The sequence below is a fragment of the Scyliorhinus torazame genome, chromosome 9 (assembly GCF_047496885.1).
Source record: "Scyliorhinus torazame isolate Kashiwa2021f chromosome 9, sScyTor2.1, whole genome shotgun sequence".
Classification (NCBI taxonomy): domain Eukaryota; kingdom Metazoa; phylum Chordata; class Chondrichthyes; order Carcharhiniformes; family Scyliorhinidae; genus Scyliorhinus; species Scyliorhinus torazame.
Window position 1 is genome coordinate 258,836,041 of NC_092715.1, and position 21,522 is coordinate 258,857,562.

The following is a 21,522-nucleotide window of genomic DNA, read 5'->3' on the forward strand; positions in this document are numbered from 1 at the left end:
CGTCTGCATGGTCTCGCCAACGTACCATGCTTCGGGACATCCTTTCCTGCAGCGTATGAGGTAGACAACATTGGCCGAGTCGTACGAGTATGTACCGCGTACCTGGTGGGTGGTGTTCTCACGTGTAATGGTGGTATCCATGTCGATGATCTGGCACGTCTTGCAGAGATTGCCATGACAGGGTTGTGTGGTGTCGTGGTCACTGTTCTGAAGACTGGGTAGTTTGCTGCAAACAATGGTTCGTTTGAGGTTGCGCGGTTGTTTGAAGGCAAGTAGTGGGGGTGTGGGGATGACGGCAAAGTGCTTTGGGGGGGGGTTTAAAAAGCTTTTGTAGTTAAACTGTGCGTCACCGTAGTAACATTTAGAGTCACAACACCCGTACCTTTTGTTAAAAAAGAAGTGTCAAGGTCAGGTTCAACCAGCAGTCATACACTCCAGCAGGTTTCCGCAGAGAGAGTTCCCTGGCATTAGAGCACAGACCTGGCAAGACAAAGACACCTGCCTTCAAAGAGGAATACTTTTCAACGCTCTTCAGTCCTCCAGAGTCATGCAGCTCTTCATCTGGGTTCTCTGTGGTTGCATTCCTAGCTTTTGTGGCTGGAAATAACAATGACAAAATTGTCTCAACAACAGAAGCATTTATTCTGCGCCAAAGTTTAAAAAAATGCCCCCAAAGCGCTTTCATAAGTTGACAATATTTTGCACCAAGACAGTCAATAAAACTCCCTCGAAGTAAAATATAAGATTTCCACGATAAAACAAAAATTTCCATTAATTATGTTTCCTGTCGCTCATTCAGAATGGAGGTGGTTAGGGAGGGAATTTAATAAGCCTGAAGCTGCTATGTTAAGAATGAGAACTCTGGAGCCAAACTGGCCTTAAAAATCAATACTGCTATTCCGGGAAGGTCATACAGAGTAGTGGGCTCGGGAATAGGAAAAAAATAGGCACGGCCAGTTAATGAAAGAGAATTGTGCAACTATGATACGAGTTATTCAGAAGAGATCATTGCAGTTTGCGCTCTCAAATGCCGGAACAAGAATGACGTTTGACAATAAACAGAGAGATAAGACATCATAGCCCAGATGGCCTCAGCTTCGTTGGTGATGTACCCGCAAGATGCGCTTTGGGACCACACATGTGCACTGGCCCTGTGGGAATTGCCCTGGAAGCTTAAATTTCCGATGAACAATTCCCTGGGACCCTCTAAAGAGTCTCCAACTCTGAGTTAGAAGTGGATTCTTCACAAAGTTCTAACTTAATGGCCTGAATGGCTTGCTACCCAGGAGATGCACGGCAGCACAGTGGTTAGCACTGTTGCTTCACAGCGCCGGGTCCCAGGTTCGATTCCCGGCTTGGGTCGCTGTCTGTGCGGAGTCTGCACGTTCCCCCTGTGTCTGCGTGGGTTTCCTCCGGGTGCTCCGGTTTCCTCCCACAAGTCCCGAAAGACGGGCTTGTTAGGTGAATTGGACATTCTGAATTCTCCCTCTGTGTACCCGAACAGGCGCCGGAGTGTGGTGACTAGGGGCTTTACACAGTAACTTCATTGCAGTGTTAATGTGAGCCTACTTGTGACAATCAAAATTATGTTAGATGGACAGATTTGAGACTAACTCCTGACTCCTGGTAACCACATCAACTGACACTCCCCTCCCTGATCCCTCCGGCTCCCACCCGACCCAATTTGATTACAGAATTTACAGTGCAGAAGGAAGCCATTCGGCCCATTGAGTCTGCACCGGCCCTTACAAAGAGCACCCTACTGAAGCCCACGTTCTACCCTATCCCCGTAACCCCCACTTAACATTTTTTGGACACTAAGGGCAATTTTAGCATGGCCAATCCACCTAACCCGCACATCTTTGGACTGTGGGAGGAAACCGGAGCACCCGGAGGAAATCCACGCAGACACGGGGAGAAGGTGCAGACTCCGCACAGTCACCCAGCTGGGAATCAAACCTGGGTCCCTGGAGCTGTGAAGAAACTGTGCTAACTGTAGCCATCTGGGATGGCCACTTACAACAAGAAACATGGATGTTCGCAAAGCCTAAAGGGAAATGTGGACAATGTAAGATTCAGGCAGGCACAGAGCCTGAATGTATATTTGTGAGCAGAGAATCCAGACAGCATCGAAACCCCCAGCCGATTAGCATTTTAATGACCCATCTCCGTAAGACAAAGGACTGATACTCAGGCAACCGATACAATTCCAGACACATCGGCGTCACTCCCTTTACTCAGGAAGCATAAACAACAGGGTCAGTGACCACTTAGGACACGCCCAGCCATCAAGGCACCCGCCCCTTTATTGGCTCGGATCGAAGGCAGTGATCGAGAACTGCCCAATTAATTGGGTCCAAACCTAAGGACCGCCCAAAAGAGCGTGAAACCCCCCCCGAGGATAAAGAGAGACACTGCCATGTGTTTGATCTATTTTGGACCTGGTGCTCTGGCAACGTCTATCTCCAATCGCAGAACCACCACCAGAAGCAAGTTCAACGCTAGCTACCAGACGGATGAGCCTAGCTGAGCAGCATTTACTTCTCCAGACCCAGCAGATCCAGATTCAAACAATTGCTCTGACCTAAGCCGGGTGCCTGAAGTTGAGTACAGGTTGTCATAGTTGTTAGGTGTAGTTTAACTCGTAGTGTTTATGTTGCATGTATAAGTTAATCTTGTGTGTAAATAAAGTATTATTGAACTTGAACTAACTAACTGGTTGTTGGGTCTTTGATCGATATCCGGTTGAACCTTGTGGTGGTATCATTTGCGACCCTGAAAGCAATATAATATCAATATCTAGACAAAAGGGCAACCTTATTGACTGCCATATTTATAGCGAGTAAAAAGAGCAACATAACCACTATACTACCAATCTGCCCTAATTAACCCATTGACCACCACCCACCCTCCCCCAACTGCCCTCTGACCACCCAATTAATCCTCCCCCTCTCCCCGTCAACCTGACTTGACAAGCCCCCACCACCTGACCATAAGGCCGTTGCAAATTATTGAGTTATTTGTCACAATAAGACTGTGTATAATATCAGAGGAGAAAATTTAAAAGTGCATTCCACACAGCAGGGGTAGGGCTTGTAAACTTCCAGTCATGTAATCTAATAATCCGAGGGACCTTGATAATCAAGGCAAATGCTGCTTTGAAACTATCCATAATATCGCAAATGGGGTTTATAAATACAGGAAATGCGATACTTAAACAGGAACCAATAATGTCAAAAAGCATCAAGTACTTTACCAGCAAATTGCCCCAACTATGTTCCCAAAAATGTGATACTATATACCACACACCCATGTCAAGTGTGATATACTGGTAAAAGCTAGGGATATATGGACTAAAGCACAGATATAATCATTTATAATGGACAGTACAGATCAAATACAAAGCCCTGTTAAAGTGATTGCTGTTTAAAATTATAGTTCCATTTTTGCTAATCTTAAAATTTTGTGATAAAAATGAAACATACTTTAAATCAGGGTTTTTCAAAGTGCAGGTCTCAACCCACCGGGCGGGTGTCAGGAGGGTCGCGTCGCAAGTGATCGGTCGCACGATTCCTGTGGTGGTCCCGATTATGGGAGAAGCGCTACGGCCTTTAAAGTGAGAATGGTGGCCGCTGCTGCCCTTTAAATGAAAATACATTTGTGCAGTCTTCCGGCCAGAAGTGGCAGCAGTGAGCAGGTCACGTGCCCTGCACATTCACTTTGTGTCAAGCACCCTCTATGTACGTGCTTTTGGCACCAAATCACGGAGGAGAGCTGCTTCCATTTTCTAGCTGCTGGCACGCAAGGCAAGAGGATCATTTTCTTACAAGTAAGAGATGGCCAGAGACTCAAATAGGCAATGTACCTACTGGACAGGATCTGCTGGAGAGAGCTGTCCAGGGCAAGACAGAGCAGTGCTTGTGTTAGCTCTGTACAGAGCTCTCGGGTCTCTCGTTAACAGCTTGCAAAGAAAAAGCTTAACTCGGGAACAAAGCAGTATAAAGATGATTTCTTGATGTATGGTTTTGTCAATTTTGCCAACACAAAGCCCATGTGTGTTATATGCAGGGAATTACTAGCAAATGAGAGGAGAAGTTTTAGATTTTGAAAGAAAAGTGGTGGGTGAAAAATTCCTTTTGCAGTTGAGACCCCAGAGTCAGGTATTAACTTACAGATGACTTCAAATTAAAAGAGTACACTGCTGTACCTGGCCTGTGATAGCACATTAAGAACACATCAAAAGCCCAAGAGCCACAGGATTCATAGCCTTTGACATGCTCTGATGGCCACAGTATTTATATGGCTAGTCTAGTTCAGCCTCTGGTCAATAGTAAGCCCCAGAATGTTGATAGGGGGATTCAATGATGTTAATGCAGTTGAATGTCAATGTTGATGGTTAGATTCTCTCTTGTTGGAGATGGTCATGGCCCAGCACTCTTGTGAAGCAAATGTAACTTGCCACTTGTCAGCCCAAACCTGGACACTGTCCAGGTCTTGCTGCATTTGGACATGGACCGCTTCAGTATCTGAGGATTCGCGAATGGTGCTGAACATTGTGCAGTCATCAGCAAACATCCCCACTTCGGACATTATGACGGAAGGAAGGTAACTGATGAAGCAGCTGAAGTTGGTTGGGCCTAGGACACGACCCTGAGGAACTCCTGCAGTAATGTCTGAGAGCTCCTCAGGTGCTTTGGGAAGGAAACTTGGCATCCTTTCCTATCCAGTCTGGTTGATATGACTCCTGACGCTTAACTGCAAGTGCCTTGCAAACCAGCCTGTTTTATCAAAATGCTATACTGATCAAGAAGGGCCAGATATAATCTAGCAACCACATATAATCTAGGCTGGGACATGAATGCAGTACTGAGGGAGTGCTGCACTCTCCTTCAGATGAGATGTCCATTCGAGGCTCCGTCTGCACCTCAAGTGAACATAGAAGATTACACGGCACTCCCGGAAGAGTGGGGAGCTCTCCCAGTGTCACGATCAAAATCCATTCCACAACCAATGTCACTCAATTGTCTGGTCATGACCACGTTGTTGTTTGTGGAATCTTACTGTGTGCAAATTGGCTGCTGTACTTCCTATATTGCAACAGGGACAACAGTTACATTCCATTGGTGGCAGACTGCTTTGAATGAGCCTTTCTGAAATTCCATAGTTTGATTTAAAAATATTAAGGCGAAGAAAAATTGGTCCCCCACCCACCTTTGCGAATAGAAATAATGGGCAGCATGTACCAAGGAATCACACCTTCACTTAACAGTAATCAGAGGATTATTGCTGACGGGAAATAACCATAAGACAGTTCAGAAATATACATGATTACAAAATGAAGGACATTATTTCAGCAGAACAGAACATCCATTTTATTCATTGACGATCCTTCAAACACGCCACAATCAAAATGCGTATTTTGTTACCTTCAATGACATATTTCTGGTGATATGACACAGGGACAGGAGGTGTCTTGGCAATCTTCAGCTGCACGAATTCTAGCCCAAAGGCACAACGTTAAAATAAACTAAAAAAACTAGCCAAGTGGAGAACACAGCATGGTTTATTCATTTATTATCTGGCAACTAGTTCAGTTTCTACATACACAGAGGAAACTCTGAAATAGCATGCAGCAATCAAAGAGACAATTATTAACAACTTTAAAAACAGATTAGTTTTAAGTGGGTTTTTTTGTCTATTTTTCTCTCTCATTTTCTTCAGAACTTTTAATTTGCTTGCAATAAACATCAAAGATTTGTGCCGACCAATCAATTCAATCATACGGCATGGTATATGACCAAATGTGCAAATGACGCTTCCCCCACCCCCCACCTCTCCTCCCAGCCTCGGAATGCATAATACTGAAGGATCTGGATAATTCGGTACATCATCTTCAAGAAGTGACATTGCTCACGCGAAAATAAAAATCAACTTGCTTAACGGGGGGCACCAGAATTAGGAAGGGATACATTCCATTCGGAAACTCTGATCAGGTCGAAAAGGTTGGCAGGTGGGAAGAGAGGGTGGGGCAGAAACAGAGACACGGAATTCGGATGTCGCTGAAGTATACCACCCTGACAACCCCTCCCCATCGCACGGGCAACATGATGGTCTTTAACCAGAAGCAGAAGGAAGCCAGCAATTGAAAACCGTTTGCCCTGGTCTCTCTCTTTTTAGACTTCACCTGAATGGAGAGAGCAGCACTCCGAAAGCTTGTGATCTCAAATAAACCTGTTGGGCCTTTAACCTGGTGTTGTGAGACTTCTGAACTGTGCCCACCCCAGTCCAACGCCGGCATCTCCACATCTTTCTCTTTTTGTACCAAGTCAGACACGGCCAATGAAAGAATTGATTGGTGGAGCCCAAATATATACAAAGGCTCTTCAAAATCAGTAACTGATTATTGGCAGCAAATGTTAACATCTCCAAAAACAAAAAAAAAATGGGCAATTTATGTAAATAAGAGCGCCCACAAAACATGCTTAGTCTGCACTGCAACAATATGACTTGATTACAAAATGCATAGAGATTTGCATTTTTTTTTTTGGCATGACAGCAACATTTTCATTTTGACAGAATACCGTTTAGAATTTAGGTGTTCGGGGGAAAATAAAACAAATTATTGATTTATTTAAATACTGGTGAAGAGAGAGACATGTCGCTGGCGTCTTCCGTCCTGTGCTCATCCGGACAAACACAAGAATGCCAAATTTTAAACTATCACAACGATTTGTACTCCATAACATTCCCTCGGCTCGAATCAAATTGCCAACCAATCAGCGTCCCTTCCTCCTGTAGTAGAAATTGTTGTGATCATTTGAAATTTGGCATTCTTGTGCTTGTCCTGAGAAGTGCGCGGAGGAAAGTTTTAACAACATGTCTCTCTTTCCAGCAAAATGAATGATAATCTCCCGTTGAAAATAAGAGAAATCAGAGATGTCAGGGCACTGCTCAAAGCCAAACTACATGAGCTTTGCAAATAAAAACTTGAGTTTCCCTTAATCGTAAGGTGCAAGTTGATTATTTTTATACGGTACACCGATTTAAATCAATGCTCAGAGTGCAGAGTGTACACATTTTGGATGTGGTGTATTATCTAACAATTGCATTAATAGTAAAGTGGTGAATAAAATGATCTTAATCATAAGAAGAGCAGAAACGGATTATGGTCGACCTACTTTCATCCCTTCCCAGCTGAGGATGACAAAAAAAAAATCCTTTCAATATGAACGTTGCAGGCACAAAGGCGGCCTAATGCCCGAGACAGAGAGGTGGCGCTACGCCTTTAATAGGGCAGTGGGTCTGAGAGTTTTAATTCACCAGTAAACAGGGGTTTCATGCTTTCAAGCCTAGATGGCTACCACTATAAGGGTATACCGGGTAAGGAGGTTCGGGAAGCTATTACCTAATTCCACCCTCCATCCTCTCTACCCTTCCCTGCTCCTTTTAAGACGATTCCCAAACCTTGGGACCTTTGGCCAGGCTTTTGCTCACCAGTCCTAACATCTCCCTTTGTGGCTCAATGTCAAATCTTATTTGATAATGGTTCTTGTGAAGCACCGTAAGACCTTTTGCGACGAGCCATATAAATAGAAGTTGCTGGTCTTGCAATGCAGCGCTCGGAGACAGCAACAGAAACCTTCTTGACACCGTGAAAAATATATTCTCATAAAGTCATTATTGCAAAGGCGGAGACCATTTGGTCCATCAAGTCCATGCTAGTTCTCTGTAGAACAATCCAACCGGTCCTAATGTTTCCCTTTAAACGTTATCACGATGACCACCTCAGCAGGTCACGCCTGGTTTAGCTCACGCTATCCACATGATATGTGGATATTAGTCTCTGCTGCGGACACAACTAAAGTGAAGCAGAAACCATTCCCCCACTCTATTCCCGTAGCCCTCCACTGGTCTGCCTTGGGCTGTCTGCGGGGGAAGGCAAGTGCCACAGTCCGAAACTGTACCCTGGGGCAGGGAGTAAACCATAACAGAGACAGTTCAACAACGTAACACCCATTAAAAGAACATCGAGTTTATAAAGGCCAGTTAGAAAAGGCAGTACCTAAAAACACTGTATTTTAATAAAACTTAGACAAAAAACACAAAACTACATTGAATAATAATTTGTCAACTACTACACTTCAGGCAGTGATTTTAATGTTTCACAGTATTCTAAAGAGTTTCCAACCTAGGTTGAAATCTAGAGCAATACAATACTCCCATCTCGAGGCTCAAACCAAAACAAGAGGATACTTTAACCCTTTGAGCAATGAAAAAAATACCGTTTTGATGTTGGCAGAACATGTCTGTACAATCAATGAGAAGGAAGTGCATTGCAATTTTGCACACATTCGTAATACTCCTGATTCATAATACTCCTGATTTTATTAAAATCTCGGTGCACCGATGCTCAACGGGTTAAATTAGCCGAACGCACTAATTTCTATATATTAGCATTTGATTAAAAAAGTAGTACCTAACAGTCTCCTTGTTAATATATCTTTGCATATTGTTAAAGCAATAAACTCTTGTTTGAATACGAACCAAATAGTTCAGCTTGACAAATTTAGATTTTACTTTTTTTTTTTTAAAAAGTAAAATCTTTAACCATTCATTTAGAGCTGCATGCACTTCTAGGCACATTTTTTAAAATATAAATCTTTCCTTCCACCAGTTTTAGAACTGTTCGTTATTTTAACTGGGAACAAACTGGCAAATTGGGCCCAATTTATTTACATTAACACACTCGCACATGCACGCACACAGGCGCGCACACACACACACACACACACACACACACACACACACGTGGCTCCAGAACGCACTAGAGGAAGTTACACAGTGTCCTGCACAGAAATCTACTTCATTTGAGTTTTGTGGAACGAGACCGTTAAGACAGAAGGGCTATACGGAGCTGCAATCCGTCCTTGGTGTGAATCCAGCATCCATCACACCAGACTTAGCGTATGCACTTTGCAAAAAATAAAATAAAAAAGGGGTTCCGACAACAATCGGTACTTGGTACGAGCAGCCATATACAAATATTCTAATTACAGTCATCTAAAAAGAAATAAAATAAATATGATGTATAAAATCTGTAACACCAATAATAGTCACTTTTAGAATACAAAATCAAATTGCTAGTAGAATATCACAAGCAACGTTCAGGTATACACAAGGTGTAAATGAGATGCATCATGAACGGACAAGAAACTGTGCGTTTGCAACACAATGAGTTAACCAGGACACTGAATTTCTTGCTTCGTATCAAGACGACCATGCTCAGTAACCAGAAGATTATTTTGTAAGGTTTTAGTCACAAAGTACTGTACAACTATCGTACGACCAGAAGAATGAGACACCAGCCTGATACCATTCCGGGATTACCAAGGTTAACTATTTTGTCCGATAGCACACCTTGATCAATGTTTTCTATTCAAAGTAATCAGGAGCGGATCACTGGTCTGCTCAGCGGGGCGCAACATGAATCATACAGGCCCCCCAGACAGCAGCTCCACACACTCCAAACACATTGAAGTGTAGCTGCAGATCATAACTATGTTAAAAATAAATCCTAAATCTGATAGCTTTCTCGCTAAATCGTTTTCTAACTGTTAAAGAAAGTAGGAATACAATTCCTAGGAAGATCTAAGAGCCAGCTAATCACCCTCCATTTAAAAATAAACTTTGGCTCAGCAAAGGAAACAAGCTGCTTCAACACACTGAATTCACACACGGATGAGGGGCTTGGGCAGCAAGGGGGTAAATGCCATTTATCTGCATTGTAGGATGCAAAGTGGTGGTCTTATGGTGGTTGGAACGGTGCAAAAAAACAATGATACTGAGGGGGGAGTACAATTAATACTGGATGGAAAGGTTAATACTGCGGCTGTGAAAAGAGGCTTCCCACATTTTGGGATTCAGGGCTGGTCTGTCCAAAATATCTTACCTACTCAGGAATTTACCAATACGAGCAAAATGCTGTGATTTCTCTTGACTCTTTGTGCTAAACTTCGGAGAGTCAGTTTGCCACAGAAAGCGAATGATAAAGATTGTGCACGTTTTGAAAAGCTACATGGAAAAATGGTAGTCACAGGGAGAGATTTAGAGACAGAATCAGGGTATTAAAACACAACTTCCAGAATTCTGGAATTTCAACAACTTGGGACGGGATTCTCCAGTTCCCCCAACCGTGTGTTTCCCGGCAGCGCGAAGTGCGTTGGGATTCTGTCCCCCCGCCGCCTGTCAGTGGGGTTTCCCATTGAAGACACCCCCCACGCTGTCGGGAAACCCACATGCGGGAGTGCGCTGCCAACGGGAAAAGAGAATCTCAAAGGCGGGAGAATTCAGGCCTACGTCCTGATTTATGATAGCTGCAGATTAGTTTGAAAAACAAAAGGCATCCTGGAATGAAATCTGGATACTTTTCTTTTTAAAAAGAGAGTATGTGTCACAGAATCATCATGAACTTGTACATTGGATCACTGAAGTTATAATGTGCCTGCTCTCGAGACATAATACAGGCCAAGAACCCTTTCACACGCTGCTTTTAAAAACTTCAACTATCGGCGGCGTAGAAATAATTAGAGTGACTTGTATAAAAGTTTGAGAAAACGCGGAGAAAAACTTTTTAAAAAACCAAAGTACATCTCTGTCAGGCCGTATCTGAGGAAGAGTCAAAAGAGCCAGAGATGATGAAGTTCCCTGTATTGTTGAGCCCTGACATTGACTGGGCAGCCTGCTGGCTCAGATTGTTACATATTAGCACCAGCTGGTTGCTTTGTGCCTCAGACAGAGAACTGCAGCTCTGGTAAACACTAAAGTTTGTCTTCCTCCCCGGAATATTCCCCTTTTCACACATGGTTTTAACCATCTTTGAAAGCTTATTCTTCCCGAGGGATTGGCTGTTGTACCAGTAAAGTGCGGCCAGGTTACAGACTGGCTTGATGGACAGGTAAAACGGGGCATCTTCGTAACGCATAGCCGGAGGGCGTCTTTGTGCGTACTCCTTGTAGTCCTGCACTGGACACGTCTGCGGAGAATGTGGCGTGGCGTAAATTCTGCACTCCGTTCCTGCTCTCCGGCTCTTGCCTTGTCCGTCAGAGTTGTCTATGATTTCCCACTCCAGGTACTCCAAGCCTGTCTCGGTTACGTGCAATCTGATGTCCCCCCATTTTAGCGTGGAGCTGTGGAACCCGGCACAGTGGCCGAACGCTTTAGTGTTGTTCAGCCACACCAGGTTGAGCAGCCCCTCGGGGTTGTATCGGCTCAGGAGGCCGCGTTTACGCAAGATGAGCTCGTCGGCAAAGGTAAGCTTCATGGACTTGTGCGGTTTGTTCCCTTTCCCTTTGCCTCGCAGCTCAAGCTGCTTTTGCTTCAGTGCTTCTTGGGAGCGCCTGAATTCCTTATCCCTCGTTATACTGAACCCATATTTGTATTCCTTTAAGTACCTTTCAAGCCCACACTGATAGTTGGCCAAACTGTTGGGCTCGTACTCCGAGCCATCCTTCTGCCTGGCATCCACGAAGAACGAAGCTAGGTAGGCATCAAGTTCCGTGCACGGTAGGATTTGGATTTCTCGGTTTTCGTGCGGGTATTTGGAAAGCAGGAATTCTCTGAAGTTTCTTAGCGCAGTCAAGGTGCTTCGCACAGTCTTCTCATTCTGTTGACCCTCACAGCCTCTTTCTTCATTTTCTAAGTGGGGGGGGGGGGAAAGAGAGAAGAGAAAAAGATAAGCTGCACATAAAGCCATTCAAAACTAAATTTCAATTTCGCAAAGGTCATTGGAAAACGATATTACATACCTTGTCTCAGGTTTCAAAAGCCAACTTCAATTTCACAAATGACGTAAAAAGATTAAGGCAAAAGAAAATATCAAAACCGGGTCCTCATGCCAATGCAGCACTCTCGGTGCATGAGGAGCGAGCGAGAGAGATTAGTTATCAAGCAAAGGGTGTCCTCAGAACAACAACACCAAAGTCAGCACCTCACAACATTATACTGCCGCAACTGCCCAATGCATTAGCCCCTGCAAATGGGTGTTGAAAGAAATGCAACAGTGGACAGGATTTTGATATATAGATGCGGCAAAAAATACCGTATAAACTCCGTACATTACTGAGGCCTATTTTGCGAATGGAGTCGTCGAGAGAAATATGTGGCGGGAAATAAATAAATAAATCCATTGCAGCTTAAACCGACCAAGTGAAGAAATCTGGAATTGAAGGACTAATTATGCCACACTAACCACGCTTCTTATCCTTCCTGCCAAATCAATAAACAATCAATCTGGTCCCTTGCATGATCCAAATTGAATGGCGGAAGTACTCGTACTGGGCAATGTTGTTGATATTGTTCTAACTTCGGCTGTAACCCGAGCAAGCGTTTTGAAATATGCAACGCGAGGATGAAATATTGATCGTGACATATTGGCCAGCAGAGGCGAGAGCTGTTTCACAGCAATGAATTGGTAACAGACTAAAAACACACATCGCCCGCATTGAAGCATCTTTTGGTTGGTGTGGGTTTGTTCCCCTTGCAAATTAGCACCAATATATTAAATACCTGTACTGTAAACCTACAACAGGGGTTTGGTTTGCCAGACAGAATATTCCCAACAGATATTGAAATGAGACTTTCCCACGTGCATGTGCTTCTGCACACACTGTATATTCTGTGCTTACCCCATTGCAAAGGAAGTAAACTTGTGGAATGTAATTTTCTGAAACACAGAGACTGAACACTTTATAAATTATGCCTTTACTGGCTTACAGGCAAAATGTGCAATAGTTTTTTAAAAAATAAGATATTTTGTTCCAAACATCATTAGCATCAATAGAATTCACAGCCCAAAGCATAATTAACAGTTTGTACAGATTTTACCCTTTTTAATCACCCTCTCCCCCCACAACGAACGGCTTCTCAAATTCAGTCATGAATGGCCTCCACCACACCTCAAAATCCTCTTCTGACCCCCTCCACTCGAACCTAATCTTCTCCAGACGGGGAAAGTCAGACAACTCCCCCAGCCAGGCCGCCATCCCAGACGGCCTATCCAACCTCAAATTCAACAGGATCTTTCACCGACAATCAGAGAGGCAAAGGCCACAACAACAGACCCCTTTCCCGCCAGCAGCTCTGGCTCCTCCGAGACCTCAAAAATCACCACCATAGGATCCGGCCTGACCTCAGCCCCCACTATCCTGGATAACGTCCCAAACACCATCTCCCAAAAGCTCTCCAACTTCTCGAAACCCCAGAACATGTGAACATGATTCGCCAGACCCCGCCCGCACCTCTCGCACCCATCGGTCACCCCCTGGGAAGAACCCACTCATCCTCGCCCGAGTCATGTGCTCACTGTGCACCACCTTGAACTGAATCAAGCTCATCCTCGCGCAGGAGGAGGTCGAGTTCACCCACCGCATCGCCTCACACCAGAGTCCCCAACCTACTTCCTTCTCCTCCTCTCACTTATGCTTTATCCTCCTCACCAGCTATGTCCTACTCTGCTCACCATCCACCTGTATATGTCCCCAATCCTGCCCTCCCTCGGCCTTGCCCTGCTCCTCCAACTATCTAGAAATGTCCCCAATCCTGTCCTCCCTCAATTCATCTGGGACCAGCAGTTGCTCCAACAGCATGTACTTCGGTAGCTGGGGGAACGTCTGCCACTCCTTTCCCGTGAAATCCCAGCACAGTGGGCTAAACAGTTGGCTTGTAATGCAGAACAATGCAGCAGCACGGGTTCAATTCCCGTACCAGCCTCCCCAAACAGGCGCCGGAATGTGGCGACTGGGGGCTTTTCACAGTAACTTCATTGAAGCCTACTTGCGACAAAAAGCGATTGTTATTATTATTACCTGCCTATACCTAAACTCACTGCCCCTCGGTAACTCAAACCTCTCCCGCAGTTTGTCCAGTCCCACAAACCTCCCCTCCATGAACATGTCCCTAACTCGCTCCAGCCCCGCCTCCCTCCACTTGCCATACATCCCCCCTTCCCTCCCCCACCCGGCTTAAACCTATGGTTCCCACACAGTGGCATCAACACCGATATTCTATCCAACTTAAAATACCTCCTCAACTCAACCTCCTCAAGCTGACTGCATCACTGGACTCCCTTTATACTTCCAAGGGGCTACCGGCAACGGGGCCATCATCAGGGCCCTCAAGCTAGAAACTCTGCAGGAGTCCTCCTCCAACCTCTTCACCCCCAGTACCTTCCCCGCCCATATAAGCTCCCAGAACAGTGTCTCCATCTTCCGGAAGAAGGCCTAAGGGAGAAAGATCAGGAGAGTCTGAAAGACAAACAGGAACCTTGGCACCACATTCATCTTTACCGCCTGCACCCTCCCCGCCAACGTCAAGTTCAGAGTATCCCACCTCTTGTGATCCCCCCTTAACCTCTTCCACTGACGTCAAATTCCACCTGTGCGTGGTCCACCTATGAGTCACTGAATCCCCGAATACCTAAACCGTTCCCTTGCCACCTTGCAGTGCCCGCAAATTGGCCCCCCCGCCACACCTCATTCACCGGAAACACCTCGCTCTTCCCCATGTTCAACTTATACCCGGAGAAGGCCCCAAACCTCTCCAGCAGGCCCATAATTCTGCCTGTACTCTCCAGCAGGTCCGACACAAACAACAGCAGGTCGTCTGCATACAACGACACCCAATGCTCCCTGCCCCCCCTCTCAACCCTCCCCACGAAGGACCAACGCCAAGGGCTCAATCGCCAGCACAATTAACAACGGCGAAAGCGGGCACTCCTGCCTCGTTTCCCTATGTAGCCCAAAATACCCTGAAACTGTCTCGTTCGTACGCACACTTGTCACCGGGGCACATACTAAAGACGCACCCATGCCACAAACTTCGGCCCAAACCCAAACCTCCCCAGAATTTCAAACAGGTACCTCCACTCTACCCGGTCAAAGGCCTTCTCTGCGTCCATGGATACAATAACCTCCGGTGCCGCCCTCCCTGACGGAGTCATAATTACATTCAACAGCCTCCTGATGTTACTGGAGAGCTGCCTACCCTTCACTGAACCAGTTTGGTCCTCGGCGACCACCCCTGGCACACACCCCTCCATCCTACCCACCAACAGCTTCGCCAGTACTTGCACATCCACGTTCAACAAACAGATGGGCCTGTAGGACCCACATTCCAGTGGGTTGCTGGAAACTCCCCGCTCTCCACCACCTCACTAAACATCCCCAACAGGCAAGCGGCCAACTCTGTCGCAAACTGCTGATAAAAGCCCGCCAGAAAGCCGCCCAGCCCCGGGGCCTACCCCGACACAATCCATCACCTCCCTCAGCTCTAACGGCTCCTCCAGAGCCTGCCTCTTCTCCTACAGCTCTGGGAACTGCCAACCCATCCAGAAACCATCCCATATCCCCCATTCTACCCAGCTCAGCCTTGTACATCTTCTCGTAATACACCTGTAACATCTCATTTCGCTTTTCCTGCTCCGACACCAGCTCCCCCTTCTCTGCCTTTACCTGCAAAATATCCCTCGTCATTGCCTAACACTGCAATTGGTGGGCCAACATGAGACTCGCCTTCTCCCCATACTCATACTGCAGCCTCCTTGCCCTCCGCAGCTGCCCTATGGCCATAACATAGAACATGCAGGAGGCCATTCGGCCCATCGAGTCTGCACCGACCCACTTAAGCCCTTACTTCCACCCTATCCCCATAACCCAATAACCCCTCCTATCCTTTTTGGACACGCAGGGGCAATTTAGCATGGCCAATCCACCTAACCTGCACATCCTTGGACTGTGGGAGGAAACCGGAGCACCCGGAGGAAACCCACGCAGACACGGGGAGAACGTGCAGACTCCGCACGGTCATCGAACCTGGGACCCTGGTGCACTGAAGCCACAGTGCTAGCCATTTGTGCTACCGTGCTTACCCATTTTCAACCCATCAAATTACCCCTGCAACCTCCTCCTCTCCCACCAAGAACTCCTTCACGAAGGCTGCCGAGTATCTCCCATCCATCTCGACAATCTCCTCTAACAGCCGCCCATGCTCCTCTCCATCCCTCTATGGGCCTTACATGAAATAATCTCACCTCGGACCACCGCCTTTAAAGCTTCCCAAAACATGGCCGCCGACACGTCTCCATTTTGATTAAGAATTCCTAATCACCACTCTTGCCTTCTCACAAAACGCCTTTTCACCAGCAGTCCGGAATCTAATCCCCACCCCGGCCTCTGCACCTGCCCCGGATTAAACCTCACATCCAGCCAATGTGGCGCATGATCCAAAATCACAATTCCGGCATATTCCGCCCCGACCAGCTTCTGCCTCAAGAACCTATGGGCCCAGTCCGCCTCTGGGGCCTTGTCCATTACATTCTCCTCCACCAGCCTGCCCCACATCCTCAAAACGTACTTTGTGGCGCTCGTTACCTCCACTCACTCCAGCAGACCCACAATCCACATGTTATGATGTCCAGACCTATTCTCCTGCTGCTCCACCTTCGACCGCAGCGAATTGCATAGATCCCCCAGGATTCCCACCTCTGCCTCCAAAGATACAATCCGATCTCTCTGGTCGGACACCACCTTTTCCACCTCCCGGACAGTCGCCCGTCGCACTTTGAGGCACTTTTCCACGCAATCCAGAGATCAGCAAAGAGGTGCACTGCCCCATCAATCGCCTTCGACCAGTCACTCTGCATCTCCTTCCTTTGCCGGCGAAATTCCTCCTTTATGAAGCTCATCAATTGCTCCGTTTGAGGCTTTCCCACTGCCGCCGACCCCCCCCCCCCCCCCCTCCTCCATTTACACAATTGGTGCTGCGCCAAGGGTCTCCTCCAACTCCTTAGCCAGGTCTTTCACCGCCTTCTGCCGGGTCTGATAGCCAGTAGACATGCCAATCAAGGGGAGAATGTCTCCCCTTACACTCTGTGCTCCACATTTCTGCCCAAAACACGGGTGAAAAATGCCAAATCAACGCCTTCGAGCCGGAGCTGCCCTGTGCGCGACCGCCGACCCCATGGCAGCCACCGGAACTCCAGTGCGCAGTAGTTAATGTGCCGAATGGCAAAACGTACACCTAAATTTAACTTCACCATCAATGCAGCTTTCAGCCATGCAATATAACGATAGCACCTGGCACGTGGAAATGATGATACACGTCTAAACTGCGCCAGCAGTCAGCCCACCTCCTTTCCTGACCCACAGAGGGGCATTGGTGCGATTGGAGTTTTCGCAACTTATTTGCTTTACCCCAGTGGTGCGAGAGGAAAGTGTTCAACAACACATTGCGTTGATTTATTCATTTTTTAAATTCACGCCTTCGCGGGTTGTGGGCATAGGCGGCAAAGCCACCGTCTGTTGCCCACCCTTACTTGTCCTCGCGATGGTGGTGGGGAACCGTCTTCTTGAACTGCTGCAGTCCAGGCGGGGTAGGTACACCCAGAGTGCTGTTAGGAAGAGAATTCCAGGATTTTGATCCAATGACAGTGACGGAACAGCGATATCGTTTTCGTGCCTCGGTCAATGCTAAGTGGTCCATCCAGTTTCATTCCTTTTTGACTCTGCAGTGCTTTGCTACAACTGAGTGGCTTGCTGGGCCATTCAGAGGGAATTAAGAGTCAACCACATTGTTGTGCGTCTGGAGTCGCATGTGACAGGTGAGGCCGTAGGAGACATTTGTAAATCACATGGGTTTTCAAACCATACTCAACAATGGTCAGACTGGCTTTTAAATCCAGGTTTTATCGATGAATTAAATTTAAATTCCACCCGTTGCCCAGGCGGTATTTGAACCAAAGTCCCCGCAGCAGTAGTCTGGTTCTCTGAATGACTAAACCAGTGACCTTACCCTGTAACTAGGTAGAAAGAACCTCAGGACTGAAAAGTAGTAAATTAGGTGAGAAACGGGCATGGCTGGGGGGGCAGGGGTTGTGGGAGGATGTGAGGGAAAGGGAGGGAGGAGGAGAAAAACATTGAGGGGCAAGTGGTGGAAGCAGGAAAATTAAATATTTTCACTGGCACAGCAGTGGATCCTGCCCGGTGGTCGCAGTGTTGAGCCATTTTGGTGCCTGGTCCTGAATCCTATTAGGTTTAACCAGTTTGCAGATAGTCTGCTGTAAAAATCAAGGTGTTTTTTTGCTTCTGCGCCGAATTGTCTCATATCAAGGCGCACGTGGAGTTCAAAACCAAGTTCGTCCACAGAAATGAAGGAAGCCAAAGTTTTTTTCCCTTAAATTTAGAGTACCCAATTCATTTTTCCCAATTAAGGGGCAATTTTGCGTGGCCAATCCACCTACCCCGCACATCTTTGGGTTGTGGGGGCGAAACCCACGCAAACACGGGGCGAATGTGCAAACTCCATATGGACAGTGACCCAGAGCCGGGATCGAACCTGGGACCTCGGCGCCATGAGGCAGCAGGGCTAACCCACTGCGCCACCGTGCTGCCCTAAGGAAGCCAAAGTTCAAGCCAAGACGACACCCAGATTTAAAAAAAATATATTTCTTTTGTTTGTCAAATATTGGGTGATAATAATCTTTATCAGTGTCACAAGTGGGCTAACTTTAAAACTGCAATGAAGTTACTGTGAAAATAGCATTTCTTAGGTTGTCTGGAGGTGGTCTGTTTGAAGTCATGAGAGAGAAAAACAGGCTCGATGTTAATTACAGTGTAGTTATTTTTTGTCATTCTCTTACGGAGCTTCACTAAACCGTTGTTGCCTCCTTGAGTGTCTCGCTCGGCCATTTCAGGGGGCAGCTAAGGATCAAGCACATTGCTGTGGGTCTGGAGTCACATGTAGGCCAGACCGGGTAAGGACGGCAGATTTCCCTCCCTAAAGGGCATTAGTGAACCAGATGGCTTTTTACGACAATCAATGATACCGTTACGGGCCAGTTTTCAATTCCGGATTTTATCAATGGAGTTTAAATTCCACCGTGGTTGGATTTGAACCCGTGTACCCAGAGCAGTAGCCTGGGCCTCCAGGTTACCAGTCCAGTGTCATCACCAGTATTCCACTATCTCCTCCTGTAGCAGAGCAGGCACAATGGTTCTATCCTCCATGAAGGTAGAACTAAGCTTGTAACTATGGTACGTTTACAGTGTTCATTCATCCAGTTGCTGTTTAATGGAACATTTCAGCAGTTTATAGCAGTGCTGGGCAACCTAGGCTGGTGAGTGGGCCACGGAGCGGTTCTCCTTTATCACTCAATGGGAGATTGAAATCGGGCTTGTTCTCTAACCATGACCCATGAATTAGATTGAATACATTTGATAAAGGCTGAATATTTCATAATGACTTATAGAAAATGCTTAATCATTCATATATTAATAGAACTCTCATCAACTTCAAAGGGTAGAAACAAAATAAATATTTGGAAGCAGAGGGAGCGCAGGGCTCTCACGGTCAATGTTGCGAGCAATCAACACGCACCTCACTTCACTTGCCCTCGCTTTATGTGGGGATCACTTCAGTCGTAGCGGTAGGATTAAAAAGTACGCGGGCGGAAATCAGTGGAACGTGGAAAACCTGCGCGTGGACAACGGTCAACAAAATGTCTTGTGGGCCGCACTCAGAACCCAGATGAGCCGCATGTGGTCCCCGGGCAGCATGCTGGCTACCTCTGGATTGCAGCCCGCTCAATTGGTTGGAGTCAGAAAGCTCGTGCAAAGACATGCGATTTAACAAATAAATCAAAACGCGACGGCAAGCGTTTTTTGTTTAATCCCCGAGATCTTGAACTCGAGAAAACATTTCTAGAGTATAATTCAAGAAGCAAATAGTGAAACGCTTGAGGGGGGGGGGAATAGTGCGCCACGGGTAGAGGTGCGAATGGAAAAAGGAGAAAACCATTGTCAGCGAGCTGCTGAGTATTATTTTTGGAAAATTTGGAATGGGCCAGTGGCCTTTAAGCCAGGCTGCACAGAGGCAAGTGAATTGCATCGGAATGTGGAGTCAAGAAATTCAGAAGATAACTCCAGTAGGGAGAATGGAACATCTGGCCCATCATAGTTTATAATCAGGAAATGCTCTATAGTCCCTCTTGGCAGCTCCAATTGGCTCTTAAACAATCCCAGGGATTTTTATAAACCTCCATTTAGGAGTCCATTCCATCTAAGGGGAGCTACTGCTTGAGGAACTATTAATAAGTCTGTGGGTCAAAGAGATGAGAAGGGAACTAGGAGGAAAAGCAACTAGTCAAGCAATCGCAATGTATTAAAAATGCTCCAAAACGTGGGAACTGGTTCTGCATTTCACTAAGAGCTGACATGAACTGCCTAGAGAATTAGATAATCTAGGCAGTCTGAGTCCCCCTTGAAGGGTCACATATTGCAGGCGTTGGGTATAGTTAGTTTGTCTGGCAATTCACCTGTGCTGTTGCCACCTGCCCAAACCCTACACCCTCCTCCTCCTCCTGTTGTACCACTGCCTCCTGTATTGTGACCCCAGTAAGTGAGGTCCTGCACTGGCCCAACCAACTCCACGCCGCCTGAGGTCATGCAGTATTAGCGACATCCCAGGGTCATCCTGGAGAGGCGCTGCCTAAACACAGGAAGGCACGCGTACATTTATCGGGGAGACTGCTGCTTCTTTATGCGCTCCAGGGGCACCAAATTAACAGAGATATCTCATTTCAGCCGAGCCACCCAGGGAGAAAGCCATGCGTGACTGTGACCAATCGACATGCAAACGACACGCAGAATTTCTCAGACTAACTACAATCTGTCCATTCATCATTTTTTTAAAAAGTAAATGGAGATCAAAGGGACCGGATTTGTCCAGTTACACTGGACAGCAGATGAGTCTTCTGTAAGCAGCTTACATTGTTGTGCATTTTAAACAAAATGGTTCATTGCTTGGTCGCTTTTATTCAATGTCTCCCAGGACAGCAGATTGTTCCCAATCTTGCATTTGGGATATCGCTGTCTTGTTCTGCACGTTCTGCTTACAACAGTCATTATATAATTAAAATGTAGAACACAGAGAAATGGAAATACAGTAAACTGTGCAGTAGTATCTTTATTCAGAAACTACATCACAAGCAATCACTGAGTGCACATGCTGCACTTGTGTTTGCATTAACATTGTGTGCGTAATGTTTAGGCTGCTGGCTAACGTATATGTCACATATGGCCCCTGGTAGCGGTGACAAGTTTACGGATGAGATAATGTCACAATTCATCAACATAAACATGCTACAGCAGCTCGGACAATATTCTTCTGTGGAACTTAACTCCAAAAGCACTGGTTCCTCCTTCTATCGAGTAACGCCACGAGCTATTTAAAAACCACACGACGTTATGTTTTACCGCAAATGCCGATTTCCTCCATACTTTGTTTAAAAAAAAAAAATGAAATCCAGCGTCAGTGATAACAATGTTAAAACCAGCTCCAAGGGATTCAGAGGGATTGATTTTGAATACAAGGAATCCATGGCATTCCAATCATTAAAATAAGATAAACCTGTCACAGAGATAAACGGAATTGTGTGTCATAGAATTAAAGCATCAACTCACTCTGCAAAGT

At 46.3% G+C, this 21,522-nt stretch overlaps 1 protein-coding gene across 7 annotated transcripts in view; it reads right to left on the reverse strand.

Annotated features, from left to right (window-relative positions):
* Nucleotides 1-21,522, reverse strand: part of LOC140429828 (uncharacterized protein KIAA1958) — a 239,297-nt gene that overhangs the window by 140,875 nt on the left and 76,900 nt on the right. For 3 of the 7 annotated variants that reach the window (XM_072517297.1, XM_072517299.1, XM_072517298.1), the window contains exon 3: nt 5,346-11,694. The exons of 3 other annotated variants lie outside the window; for them this stretch is intronic. In XM_072517297.1, coding sequence (XP_072373398.1) covers nt 10,655-11,694 — 1,040 coding nt within the window. In that variant the 3' untranslated portion in view covers nt 5,346-10,654. Of the gene's footprint in view, nt 1-5,345; nt 11,695-21,522 lie in introns of those variants that run through there. One more of the 7 variants, XR_011949216.1, reaches the window with a different exon arrangement.